This window comes from Trachurus japonicus, chromosome 12, assembly GCF_045865225.1.
Source record: "Trachurus japonicus isolate A0001 chromosome 12, Traja_1.0".
Taxonomy (NCBI): Eukaryota; Metazoa; Chordata; class Actinopteri; order Carangiformes; family Carangidae; genus Trachurus; species Trachurus japonicus.
Window position 1 is genome coordinate 859,823 of NC_140918.1, and position 12,551 is coordinate 872,373.

The 12,551-nt window shown below is 41.9% G+C and overlaps 1 protein-coding gene across 1 annotated transcript in view; it reads left to right on the forward strand.

The window, feature by feature from the left end:
* zfyve16 (zinc finger, FYVE domain containing 16) overlaps window positions 1-12,551 on the forward strand; it is a 48,287-nt gene that overhangs the window by 19,849 nt on the left and 15,887 nt on the right. Inside the window, exons 9-11 of the mRNA XM_085794277.1 lie at window positions 8,437-8,613; window positions 8,759-8,925; window positions 10,639-10,858. Of these exons, the coding sequence (XP_085650403.1) occupies window positions 8,437-8,613; window positions 8,759-8,925; window positions 10,639-10,858 (564 nt within the window). The remainder of the gene's footprint in view (window positions 1-8,436; window positions 8,614-8,758; window positions 8,926-10,638; window positions 10,859-12,551) is intronic.

A 12,551-nucleotide genomic window follows, 5' to 3' on the forward strand; every position in this document is an offset into this window, starting at 1 on the left:
TACAACAGACACAGTAGTTCACCTACAAAGTTCAATCTCAGTCTCAATCACACAGGAAAATATAAAAGAAAACAAGCACAAGAACTGATATGGAGGAGCTGTAATCACATGAAGTTACGTGTGTGTGTTTATAAACATGTTAACGAGCTCCAGGTGGATTGTTTATGAACCTTAATGAGCTCTGGCCTGCGGCTCAGAGGTTACCACGGCAACTTGAGGTGGTTGCCATGACGATAGGGGCCTCCCAGGCTGAGACAGACAGAAACGTGGAGAAAAAGAGCGATTTTCTGCCTCTGCACTGATCTCACATTTGGGCTGATTCTGACAAAACGGTAACTCCTATCAGAACAAAACACAGACCGTGGTCATCGTAAGGACTTCCTGAACGATTTGGTGTGATTTTGGTGTTTCTACAGTAAATATTTTGGAGACACTTGCGAGTTTAAAACAGGGGTCCGTTCTGCTTCTCTCAGAAAATCTTTGTATTGGAGTCAATGAGGAGCAGAGACAGACGTGGCCGCACTCAGAGGCTGATAATTCAAATTCTGTAAGTCTCTCTGATATTTTGAGCACATGGTGAGAGACAGAACATGTTTGTCTACAACTGTGGAAAAAATCATGTGTGTAGAGTGTAAATTGTGTCCGGGAGGAGTGTGGAAAGAGAAAAGTTTCAGAAGATTTCAGACAATCTCATAATTTCTCCAAAAATGATCATGGTCATTGAACAGCGATTGATCACAAACTATATGACCTATCAAAACGTGGATTCATAAACCAATACACAAGACCTGTGTCTACTGTTTAAAGTTTAAATGGAGTCTCTAGGTGAAAGTATGCCTGAGCAGTAGACGTTTGAAAAACTCCAATGATTGGTCTTTTTCGCTCTTTTTTTTCCGCCCGTCCCATTGACTTACATGCAAAATTGTGTCGTGAAAATAAGTGGGAGGAGCCACAGATACAGGATCATGATTGGTTCAGACTCTCATCAGCTGTTCTCATTACCTCATTATATACAACTGATGATGGGATGTTTGTTGTTGTTATTGTTGGGTCTTCATGTCCCGTCTTCCATCTTGAGAATATGGTTTGTTGTCCAGGGCGTCTCCGTAGCAACAGTGAACAACAGTGCTGCTGTGACACATTTTACCTTTTTATCCAAAAGAACAGAAGCAGCTGGTGTGATTTGTGTTTTTGTGTTTTTCTCTCCGTTGGCCTGAGACCGAGCAGCTCCACTTCGCTTTAATGTTAATTAATTAAACTCCTTTTTTCTGATGCTTTTACTGGAACCAACTCTGAGAGCCGGCGATTAATCAATGTTTTCTTTAATGTGGCTTCAATCCTCAGAAGTGGCTGAGAGAAACTGGCTCCAGACGCTGTGATATAATTCACATCATTCACTCTGTCCTGTTCTGTTGCTGTGTTACAGACAGTTTTCATTTTTTATTCCTATAAAACTCAAAAGAAGGAGAGTATGTGGCTGTGCACACTTGGATCAGATGCAAGTTTCAGTGTCTTTAATAGACGTTTATCAGGGTTAGATTATAGATTCTCTCCTTTTTTACTTATTTGTGGTTTTCTGGCCCCTTGGCACACGCTGGTGTGGTAAAAACTAACTTCTCTGTTTCAGTTTTGCTTCTGTTTCTCTGACTGAAGACTGTAGTTATCATGTCAACCAGCTCTCGTCCAGAGGAAGTGTCTGCTCAGTCAGACGTCGTGTTGTTAAAACCTCCTCTGATACGAACGTCGTCTACACAGCCGTGACAAAACGTACAGACTTCTCCTGTTGTCATGATAAACGTCACACCAGCCACGTTTACACTTTTATAATCATTCTGATCAGATATTCCAACTTCATGTTTGTGTTTTAGCGGTTTATGATTTTTTTTGTGAAATGACAAGCTAGACTAAAACATGACTTTAAACGACTGCCTTCCACTGATTGGCCAGAGTGACGTCCGATACAAGAATAAAACCCGCTAATTAAAAACACAGCGGCAGCAACAACCACTGATCTTGTTCTGAGTAGGGCTGCCCCTTTGGTCGACCACAAAATCATTAGCCGACCAAGATTTCATCGGTCGATTGGTCGCAGGGAAAAAAACAACAACATTTGGAGCCGTGTCTTGTCAAAATGAAGTCAAAATCAATATGATTGCACTATTATGAAAGGCTATAGGGCTTTTAATTTGAAGGGCAAGATACAGGACGTCGTGACACGCACTCGCTGTAAGTTTTTTTTTTTGTTGTTGTTTTTTTTACACGGCACAGCAGGTCTCTCTTTTTCTTTCTTTTTTTTTGTCAAAAGCGACTTTTTCCGAGCCCCGGCCCCGTGTCAAAGCTCTCACCGGCGGTCAGTCACAACAGATCTATGATCCACGCCACTACCCTCCTCATCTACTGTGTTTATTGGTGATAAACGGGCATACTGCCTGTAATAACGGTGAAACCAGACCGGCTTGTTGAATCTCCGACCCAACACGGCCGGATTCACGTTCGGTCGATTAGTCGACTAATCGCCATAAATGACGACTAACTGGTCGACCAAGAAAATCTTTGGTGCCGTAAATCGCTTTGTCCGTGGTCCGACCCGACCGCTGACTCCTGGTTTCACTATGCCTCCTCCTTCTCTTTCTTTCTTTCTTTTCTTCTTTCTTTCTCTCTCTCAATTTCAATTTCAATTTCAATAACGGTTACACAATATTGCCAAAGCGTTACAACAACAATAGAACAAGAATACATCAATAAATAAATAAACCCTCTCTTTCTCTCTGCTCTTCTCTCTCTGTGAACGTCTCTTTACATTTTAAACTCTTTTCAGTTTTAAAAAGATCTGCAGACTGAGTCGTGTGTGTCTGTGTCTGTCTGTGTGTTTGTGTGTGTCTGTGTGTGTGTGTGTTGTGTTGTTTCTCCTTGTGAACGGCTCGGCGAGGCTCCTCTATAGTTAAAGTAAAGACTGCAGCGTGGTCACGGAGGGGGAGGGAGGGAGGGAGAGAGGGACGGATGGAGAGGGAGGAGAGGTACAGCAGGACACTGGCATTTGTCCTTGGTTGTTGTGTGTGTGTGTGTGTGTGTGTGTGTGTGTGTGTGTGTGTGTGTGTGTGTGTGTGTGTGTGTGTGTGTGTGTGTGTGTGTGTGTGTGTGTGTGTGTGTGTGTGTGTGCGTGCGATAGGGGAGCTGGCGAACGCAGCAGCAGCAGACATGTGATGCTCACACTCGCTCTAAATTAAGACAGAAGAGGAGGAAGAGGAAGGAGGTAGAGGAGATCCACTTCTCCTCTCTCCCTCCTTCTCTCTGCTCTCCTGCGCTGCACACACACACACAGACACACACACACACACACACACACACACACAGAGCAGGCTGAAGCTAACGGGCTAGCAGGCTAACAACAGACGGAGCGAGGTGAGCAGCGAGGATGATGATTGGATGGTTGAGAGGGACGAGGTAAGAGCTGAACCACTCGTCTATATCGGACTGATCATTCTGCTGTTGTTAAGGTTGTTGTGTTGTGGTTGTGTTGCGTCCTGCTGGTTTGTTGTTATGGTGTGTCTGTGTGTGTGTCTGTGTGTGTCTGTGTGTGTGTGTGTGTGTGTGTGTGTGTGTGTGTGTATTTATCTGAGACGTACGGTAGAAACCAGGTCACTGATGTATTATTCTGACTTTTTTGTACTTGAAGTGGTTTTGCCTCCAGCTGCGCTCGACTCTTTGTGCCGTGTCATCCCTTTCCTCCCAGAACAAGGTGAACCAGCTGTGTGTGTGACTGTGTGTGTGTGACTTAAAAACACACTTTTAGATCTAATTTTAAAGGGATAGTTCAACATTTTTGGCAAATTGTCCCATCGCCATAATCCCTATAGTCATAGCAGTAGGTTTGTTACCTTTAAAGCAGAAGTAAGGTGAATATTTGTGTTAATCTAAGTCTTAAATAGTTGTATCTTCCGACAGCAATCACTTCTATAGAGTGTTTGGTCTGAAACACGGGTCTGTCAGTCACTCTGCTCTGCTCTGAGCCCAGGAGAAAACTTTTCTCGTATCCTACAACCTTTATCCAATGAGGAGAGAGAACGGCATAAAGGGGCAGTCCTCTCTGTGTGTGCAGCCAAGGGATGCGCCTGAATGTGGTGACGTAGGGACGAGGACCAATAGATCCATGACGAGGGCGGGGGCTGCTAACTCCATCGGCTGACAAGACGTTATGGTGCGTTCAAGGAAACTCGTAACACGGTAAAACGACCGGATCGCTTACTTCTGCTTTAATTGTCGGTGCAAGCTGTTTTTAGAACGGCGGAGCAGAGCCGTGAGCTGCTCAGAGCTACGCTACGGAGGCTCATTATGGGATTTCTTGGTTTCAAACTCATCATCAAACTCATCAAATACACAATCCAACAACTCCACAACGCTCTGGTGGACAAGTTTTGTATAGTAGCTTGTATTCTGTGTATTTTACTACTTTTATGTTATGTGTAAGGACGACAGATGGAAATACGCTGGGAGCTAAATCTGGTGCAACCATCTTTTCATTTTTTTCCCCTTTAAATGATTAATGTAATTGCACATTGTCCCTTATTAAACTAATAAACTAAACTAAACTAAGTTGTGAGCTGCACATTCACCACGCTATGAGATAATAACACAACGTTACCACACAGAGTTGTTTTAGAAACTCTTATGTTCCCCCTAACCATGGAAGTGTTTGTCAGTATGTTTTATATCGTCATAGTCGTCTTTTTGTTGTCTACATTATTATGTTGTCTATATTATTATGTGTACTGTCACTGTACTGTTTTTATGTTATGGAACTCCGGACGGAAATTAGCATTGCTGCTATAATCCGGCACATTTACATGTTTTTATGTTCATTAATGTGCACTGTCCCATCCAAATAAACACATAAAGTAAATTCATGTAAAACCACTGATGGTCGTTGCCTTCAGGGACAGTTTTTCATCATCAGTCTCTGTATTTCCCTCTACAACAACTCTGTGTGGTAACGTTGTGTTATTATCTCATAGCGTGGTGAATGTGCAGCTCACAACTTGCGTTGTGGAGTTGTTGGATTGTGTATTTGATGAGTTTGATGAGTTTGAAACCAAGAAATCCCATAATGAGCCTCCGTAGCGTAGCTCTGAGCAGCTCACGGCTCTGCTCCGCCGTTCTAAAAACAGCTTGCACCGACAATTAAAGGTAACGAACCTACTGCTAAGACTATAGGGATTATGATAATGGGCCAATTTGACTAAATGTTGAACTATCCCTTTAACCCTTTTCTCCATGAACAGAGTGTGTGTGGTTTTCCTCCTTCTCTTCCTAGTGTAGTTGTAGTTGTAGTTGTAGTTGTTGTCGTCAGTAGCAACCGGATCAATAGCGTCTATGATGCTGAATCGATCCGATGCAGACGAGAGACGAGAGCTGCATCAGCGTTGATGTCAGTGACCGGAAGGAAAGAGAAGGAGAGAGACTTCCAGTCCGATCCAGCTCCTCTGGAATCATAAATATAACTCACACATCCACTGGTTATAGTGTTTAAAGGGACAACGAGGAGTTTCTATCTGGTTATAAAAAGTCTGATATTAATGTGGATGAATCTCCGTTACCACTTGTTAATGGTCCATTTTAGATAAATCTATGGTTTTGTCTCTATGGTTATTTTGTTATTATTAGTGGTGGTGGAAATGCTGGGCGAGCCGACCAGCGTTTCTTTACTTTCGGTTTCGTGGCGAGTCATGAGAATAACGCCGCCGTATGAATCTCCGTTTATGGTGGGAACTACGACGGTATGTGATCGTCTTCCAACCTCTGACTTTAATTCTTGATGAATGAAAACATGAGTCTGTCTTGCACCGGTCAAAGAATTTCACGGTGCGGAGGCTCATAAATGTAGTGTGGAAACACTTCGCTTTAACAAAACTCCTCGTTGTCCCTTTAAGGAGGAACTGCAGGATTTCCACCTTAAAACTCTGCTCCATTCGTCCCTTAGTGAAGCAGCTTCAGAGGAACAGAGTTCATCACTGGTTCCAGGGAAAATCAGCTCTGTGGCTAAAACATTAATAATAATCTTACTCTTCCTCCTTTTCCCCATCCTCTTCCTCCTCCAACTCCTCTTCCTCTTCCTCCTCCTCCCTCTCCTCCTCCTACTCCTTGTCCCCATCCTCTTCATCTTTCTACTCCTCCTCCTCCTCATCTTCTTCTTGTTCCTCTTCCCTCTCCTCCTCCTCCTCTTCCGTCTCCCCTTTCTACTCCTCTTCCCCCCTCCCACTACTACTCCTCTCTCTACTCATCACCCCCTCTCTCCTCCTCCCCTCCCCTCTCCTCCTCCCCTCCCCTCTCCTCCTCCTCTCCCCTCTCCTCCTCCTCCTCCTCCTCCTCCTCCCCTCCCCAGCTCCTTCCATCCAGCCTAAACAGAGTTAATTAGTCTAGTGAGTCTTGACTGATGCAGAGTGAAAACACCCGATCAGCTGTTTCCTGCTGATTAAACAGCTCAGACCTTCAACAACAAGAACAACAACAACAGACATTTAAACATTAAACACATGTTTGGAGAATAGAAGGAGGATATTATGGTCTGTAACTGTTCTGTAGCAGCATCTGTCCCACTGAGCTGCTGCAGGGAGCAACTTCCACCACTAGAGGGAAGGAAACGAGTTTTAACAGGAGCTCAGATCAGTTTATTAAGTTGTTAACTGTGTGTGTGTGTGTGTGTGTGTGTGTGTGTGTGTGTGTGTGTGTGTGTGTGTGTGTGTGTGTGTGTGTGTGTGTGTGTGTGTGTGTGTGTGTGTGTGTGTGTGTGTGTGTGTGTGTGTGTGTCTGTGTGTGTGTCTGTGTGTGTGTGTGTGTGTCTGTGTGTGTGTGTGTGTGTGTGTGTATTTCAGTGAAGTCACAACTAATCATCAATAGTTTATGATAATTAAAGTCTATTTCCTTAGATTCAGATGTTATAACAGCTGTGTGAACCCTCATTGAGCCTCCACATCGTCATCTGTAGCAGCAAAGGATGCTGGGAGTTGTAGTTTCACCCTGAGACATGATGTCATCAGACCGGGGGTTAACCCTAACCTTTCAGCCCCCCCCGCCCCCCCCCTAGACAACAGAGTCTAGACTGTGACCCCCCCTCCCTCCCTGGAGGTCACGTGACCACAGAGCAGCTGGGACCAGATGTTCTGGTGGAGAAACATCTGCAGATCTGTGGCTCTAAAACTAAAATAAATAATAACTGAGGGTCTTTGAACGTCTCCTGAGCTGCTGCCTCTTTCTTTCTGTCTGTCTGTCTTTCTTTCTTTCTTTCTTTCTTTCTTTCTTTCTTTCTTTCTTTCTTTTCTTTTTTTCTTTCTTTCTTTCTGTCTTTCTTTTTGTCTATTTCTTTCTGTCGTTCTTTCTTTTCTTTCTTTCTGTCTTTCTTTTTGTCTATTTCTTTCTGTCGTTCTTTCTTTTCTTTCTTTCTGTCTTTCTTTCTTTTCTCTCTTTCTGTCTTTCTTTCTTTCTTTCTTTGTTTTCTTTCTGTCTTTCTTTGTTTTCTTTCTTTCTGTCTTTCTTTTTGTCTTTCTATCTTTCTTTTTGTCTTGCCTTCTGTTTTCTTTCTTTCTTTCTCTCTTTGTTTTCTTTCTTTCTTTCTTTCTTTCTTTCTCTCTTTCTGTCTTTCATTCTTCCTTCTTTATTTGAATATGTGACAAACAAAGTAACAATGATAAACAAAAAAAGAAATAAAAGTGGTCATCTAACCACAAACAACATGGTATGTGTATATATATATCAGGGTTCTTACGGGTCCTTAAAAACTCTTAAAAGGCATTGAATTCATTCATCTAAAACCAAGGCCTTAATTGGCATTAAAATGTCTTCAATCAATTTTTCAAACGTCTTAAGTAAGTAAGTGGGATTTTATGGTTGTAATTAGTCTCATATCTCAAAATAATTGGTAACATTCTGACATAGAGAAGTTAGTGGCGGCCGTCAACGCTAAATCAGTCAGTGTTTTTTTTTTTTTCGGACTTTTTATGCATTTATTTTGAAAGGACAGCTGGAAAGAGACACAATCCAATGTTCATGTAGCAGTCACTTTACCTTGGAAGTGGGTCAAATTGTCCCTATAACTCTATGTAATTGATGTGGTGGTTTTTTTCCTTCTTTTTCTTTCTTCTTGTTTATTATGAAGTCAGTCTTAAATTTAATTTCAAGTGCCTTTAAAAAAGTCTTAAAAGTCTTAAATTTAACTTGGCTTAAGCTGTAGGAATCCTGATATATATTTCATATTCAAAAGGAGTGGGTAGAAGTATGAACTAAAACCGTCCTGAGCGACCAGCTGCCTCCTCCTCCTCCTCCTCCTCCTCCTCCTCCTCCTCCTCCTTCGAGCGCTGCCTGGGCCTGATGTTTGAGTGGATTAACGGTGGTGAACGCTCCTCCTGCTCCTCTAACGACCTAACGACCTGTATCTCCTTGTAGCCCAGGCCCTGGAGCGGATGATGAGTCCTACAGGTCCCAGTCCAAACCCCAACGTCCCGTCTGAGTACTGCAGCACCATCCCCCCCCTGCAGCAGGCTCGCGCTGCCGGCACTCTAAACTCACCTCCACCCACCGTCATGGTGCCCACGTCCGTTCTCAAACACCCAAACAACGACAGTATGGCCACTCTTACCTACTGAACAACACAGTCTCTACTACCTTGTTGTCTGTCCTCTCTGAGCTGCTGGACAAAGACGTTGTGTCCTCTGTCTCTCTCCTCTCTCTCTGTGTTCTTCTCTTCTCTCCTCTTCTCCTCTCTCAGGTTGTCCGCGCGGCGAGCAGCAGAAGCGCGTGTGGTTCGCCGACGGCATCCTCCCCAACGGAGAGGTGGCCGACACCACCAAGCTGTCGGTGCCGAGCCGCCGCAGCTCCCAGGAGTTCAGCAGCAGCAGCAGCAGCAGCAGCGGTGTCGGGCCGGACCAGAACACGGTGAGACACTGTCCTCGTTAAGCAGCTCGTTAAGCAGCTCGTTAAGCAGAGTTAAAGGACAAAGGACTGGGAAACTCAACCTTTATGAAAAAACAGAGTGGACACGCACATCACAACGCACAGTACTCGCAACTCTGCAGGACTACGAGTGTCAATTTATTGTAGTGACGTACGTTTGGAGCAGTGTAGCTCTTCGTCAGACAGTAGGATAGCTATCAGAGGCCATCTTATATATACTACTAGTCACATGACTTCATCAGGAGAAGATGGCATGCAGCTGTTACAGGTGTCAGAATTAACAGAAAAAACTGAAGACAGCCGTAATTCTATTACATTACGGCCTCTTGTGGCCTGAGGTAAAATACTTTTATATAGTGTTTTGATTGTGTGACACAATGTACATTTATTTATATGCACAGAGAATATCAAGGTCAGGGTATTGAGGCTGCTTGCTGTCTTCTGTTTTTTTCTGTTAAATCTGACACCTGTAACAGCTGCATGCTATCTTCTCCTGATGAAGTCATGTGACTAGTAGTATTTAAGATGGCCTCTGATAGCTATCCTACTGTCTGACGAAGAGCTACACTGCTCCAAACGTACGTCACTACAATAAATTGACACTCGTAGTCCTGCAGAGTTGCGAGTACTTCACTTTTTTCTATTAAACTCAACCTTTCTGTCTGTCTTTCTTTTTTCTGTCTTTCTTTCTGTCTGTCTTTCTTTTTTCTGTCTTTCTTTCTGTTTGTCTTTCTTTCTCTCTTTGTCTTTGTTTTTGTCTTTCTTTCTTTCTTTTTGTCTTTCTTTCTTTCTCTTTCTGTCTGTCTGTCTTTCCGTCCATCCATCTGTCTCTCTGTCTGTCTGTCTTTCTTTCTTTCTTTCTTTCTTTGAATACCCCCTAATTACAATACTGCCTTTTCTCTTTTCAGCTTCCTGGTTATTATCATAATTTATTATATTTCTTCTATTTCTATTTAGTTATAAGTTCATGTACATACTTATTATTATATTCAACATACACATAAATGCCTATGCCTGCTACATACTTTTATGCCATCAGAGACAACAACAACACTAAATTACCAAAGTAAGAAATAACTGAAAAAAATAAACAATAAGAAATTTAAAAAAAAAAAAATTGAAAATGACAAACAAGAAAAGAAAACATCTGGTGTTTGTCAGTCAACGATGCATTGTTGCATCTTCATCCATTTTATCCATCATAAATAGTCCATCTCACCTAAATCTATTAAATTGCACTACATTTCTTGTTTCTGTTTTTGTCTTATAATGGTGTCATGTTCATTGTCTTTCTTTGTAGTTTTTATGTTTCTGTTGGATACATGTGTTTGTTGTATGTGTTTTTTCCTCTGTTGTGAATTATGTTGTTATGTCCTTTGTGTTCATTTTAATGGCTTTTAACACCTTGCCAGGGGAGGGCTACAGTCGGAAACTAGCCGTTGGCTAACACTGGCACCTTTACATTTTATTATGTTCATTAATGTGCACTGTCCTCCTTAAATAAATAAATAAAATAAACCTGGGGCTCTAGTTTCTAATATTTTATCTAATACATTAAAAAGAAAATCTTCAGATTCATTGTTAGAAACTAGAGCTGCAGGTTGAATTTACCTGGAATAGTCCTTTAAGTAAAAAGTGTGATGACAACAGAGTAGACCCACGGTGACCCTCTCCCTCTCCCTCGGCTTCTTCCAGCTGGGCCCAGCGGGGTCGGAGCTCGGCGTGGGGGGAGGAGGAGCCTCTTCCCCCGAGGCCGGCGTGGAGCTGCAGCGCCCCCCGGTGTCCGGGCCGTGGGACTACGCCCTGCTGGCCGGACTGGGCTCGGCGGTGAAGAGACTTCCCAGTCTGCTGCCCGACAACGAGGACGAGCTGCCGCCGCTGCTCATCACCACCGGAGAGGACGACGGAGGAGCAGGTCAGAGTCCTGGCTGCTGTCCCATATATAAAACTTTATATTAAAATATAAGATGTTTTACAGTTTAATATGAAAGACACTAAACTGAAAACCTTCAACTTGTTCAGCATCAGAGGAGTTAAAGACCTGCAGCCCAGTCTGAATCTACAGCTGTGTCTGTTTATTCAGATCCACGTTAGTTTCTGCTGTTCTTCCTGAGGTCTACGCAAATTATATAGTGACAATAATCAATCCTATCCACTTTATTTATACAGCACATATCCAAAACATAAAGGTTTACCAAAGTGCTGCACAGTGATTTACATACAAGACATACACACACAAAATAGTTAAGAAAAATGTAATGAGGAATAAAAATAAAGATTAAAAAAAGAAGAAATAATCTAAAACAGGGTATCCGCGGGGTCTTGAAAAGTATTAAAAGGTGATAAATCAATTTTGGGAAAATTAAGACCCTTAAAAAGTATTAAAAAGTCTTTTCACGACTTTATAAAGTCTTAAATTTTGAAGGAATCCAAGTAGGGAAATGGCACTCGGATGCCGCCCAAGTCGAGCGAGTACTCGAGTACTCGGATATCGGCTACAGCCCTACTAGAAACAAAATCAAACGAGCTGAGGCACATGTCATGACTGTCATGATTGTAGTTTTTGTTTTTGGGAGTTGAGCAATATTTCTTTTTTGATAAACTTTTCCTTTGATTTATTATCCCAGCCTATTCTGTTGTAACTGGTCTAGAGTCTTAATCACAAACTAAAACTGTTCAGTTAAAAGTGTCACTGATGTAAATGGTTACAGCTTGAAGTGGCGGTGAGGTATTAAAAAATACTGATAATGTCTTGGAAAAGTCTTAAAATGGTATTTAAATTAACTTCAAGATTCCTGTATATACCCTGTAAAAAGAATAAAAAGGAATTAATAAATTTAAAAAAGTAAATAAATAAAAGAAGCAGAGTTAAAAATACAATAAAATGAGAATAACTCTCTTAAAAGCCAAAGAATAAAAGTAAGTTCTAAGACGTGATTTAAAAGTAGGTAGGGTGGGGGACATTTTTATTTCTAATGGGAGCTCGTTCCACAGGAAAATACACATTCACACCTGACAACTAAACAACACAGACATTGACAACACATGCATGTTTTAAAAGTAAAACAACTGGCAGGATAACTCTGACAGAACACAATTTAATTTATTTGTTTATTTGTATCGAGACTCTGCATCTTCATGAACATACAAAATGTAAATATGCCAGATTTAGCTCTAAAGCTAATTTCCATCTGCAAGGACAAAACGAAGCACAACATGGTACAAATACCATAATATATCTCACAGTAGCTTCAGTCAGAAGGAGCAACAAGGAGTAGTACAATATTAAAATGCTTTTAATGGACAGTGTCGTAAAGTGCTGTTGAGATTCATTAAAGTGCATCTGTCATAAAGTGCTGGTTTTAAAGTGCATGGAGTAAAGTGCCCACTATTTTTAGTTTTCTGAAATAAGAGAACAACCCATAATGTTCACAGAGCTGGTCATCACTAAGCCGACGCCGTGTTTCCAGCTGTTTTTTAACTGATACATATGTTGAGTTTTTATGACCAGCGGTGATGTATTACATGTTGAGCAACCACAGATTGATAAAAACACAAGAGTAGGCCTATATCATCTTATAGACATTTATATTTATATATTTCTTATA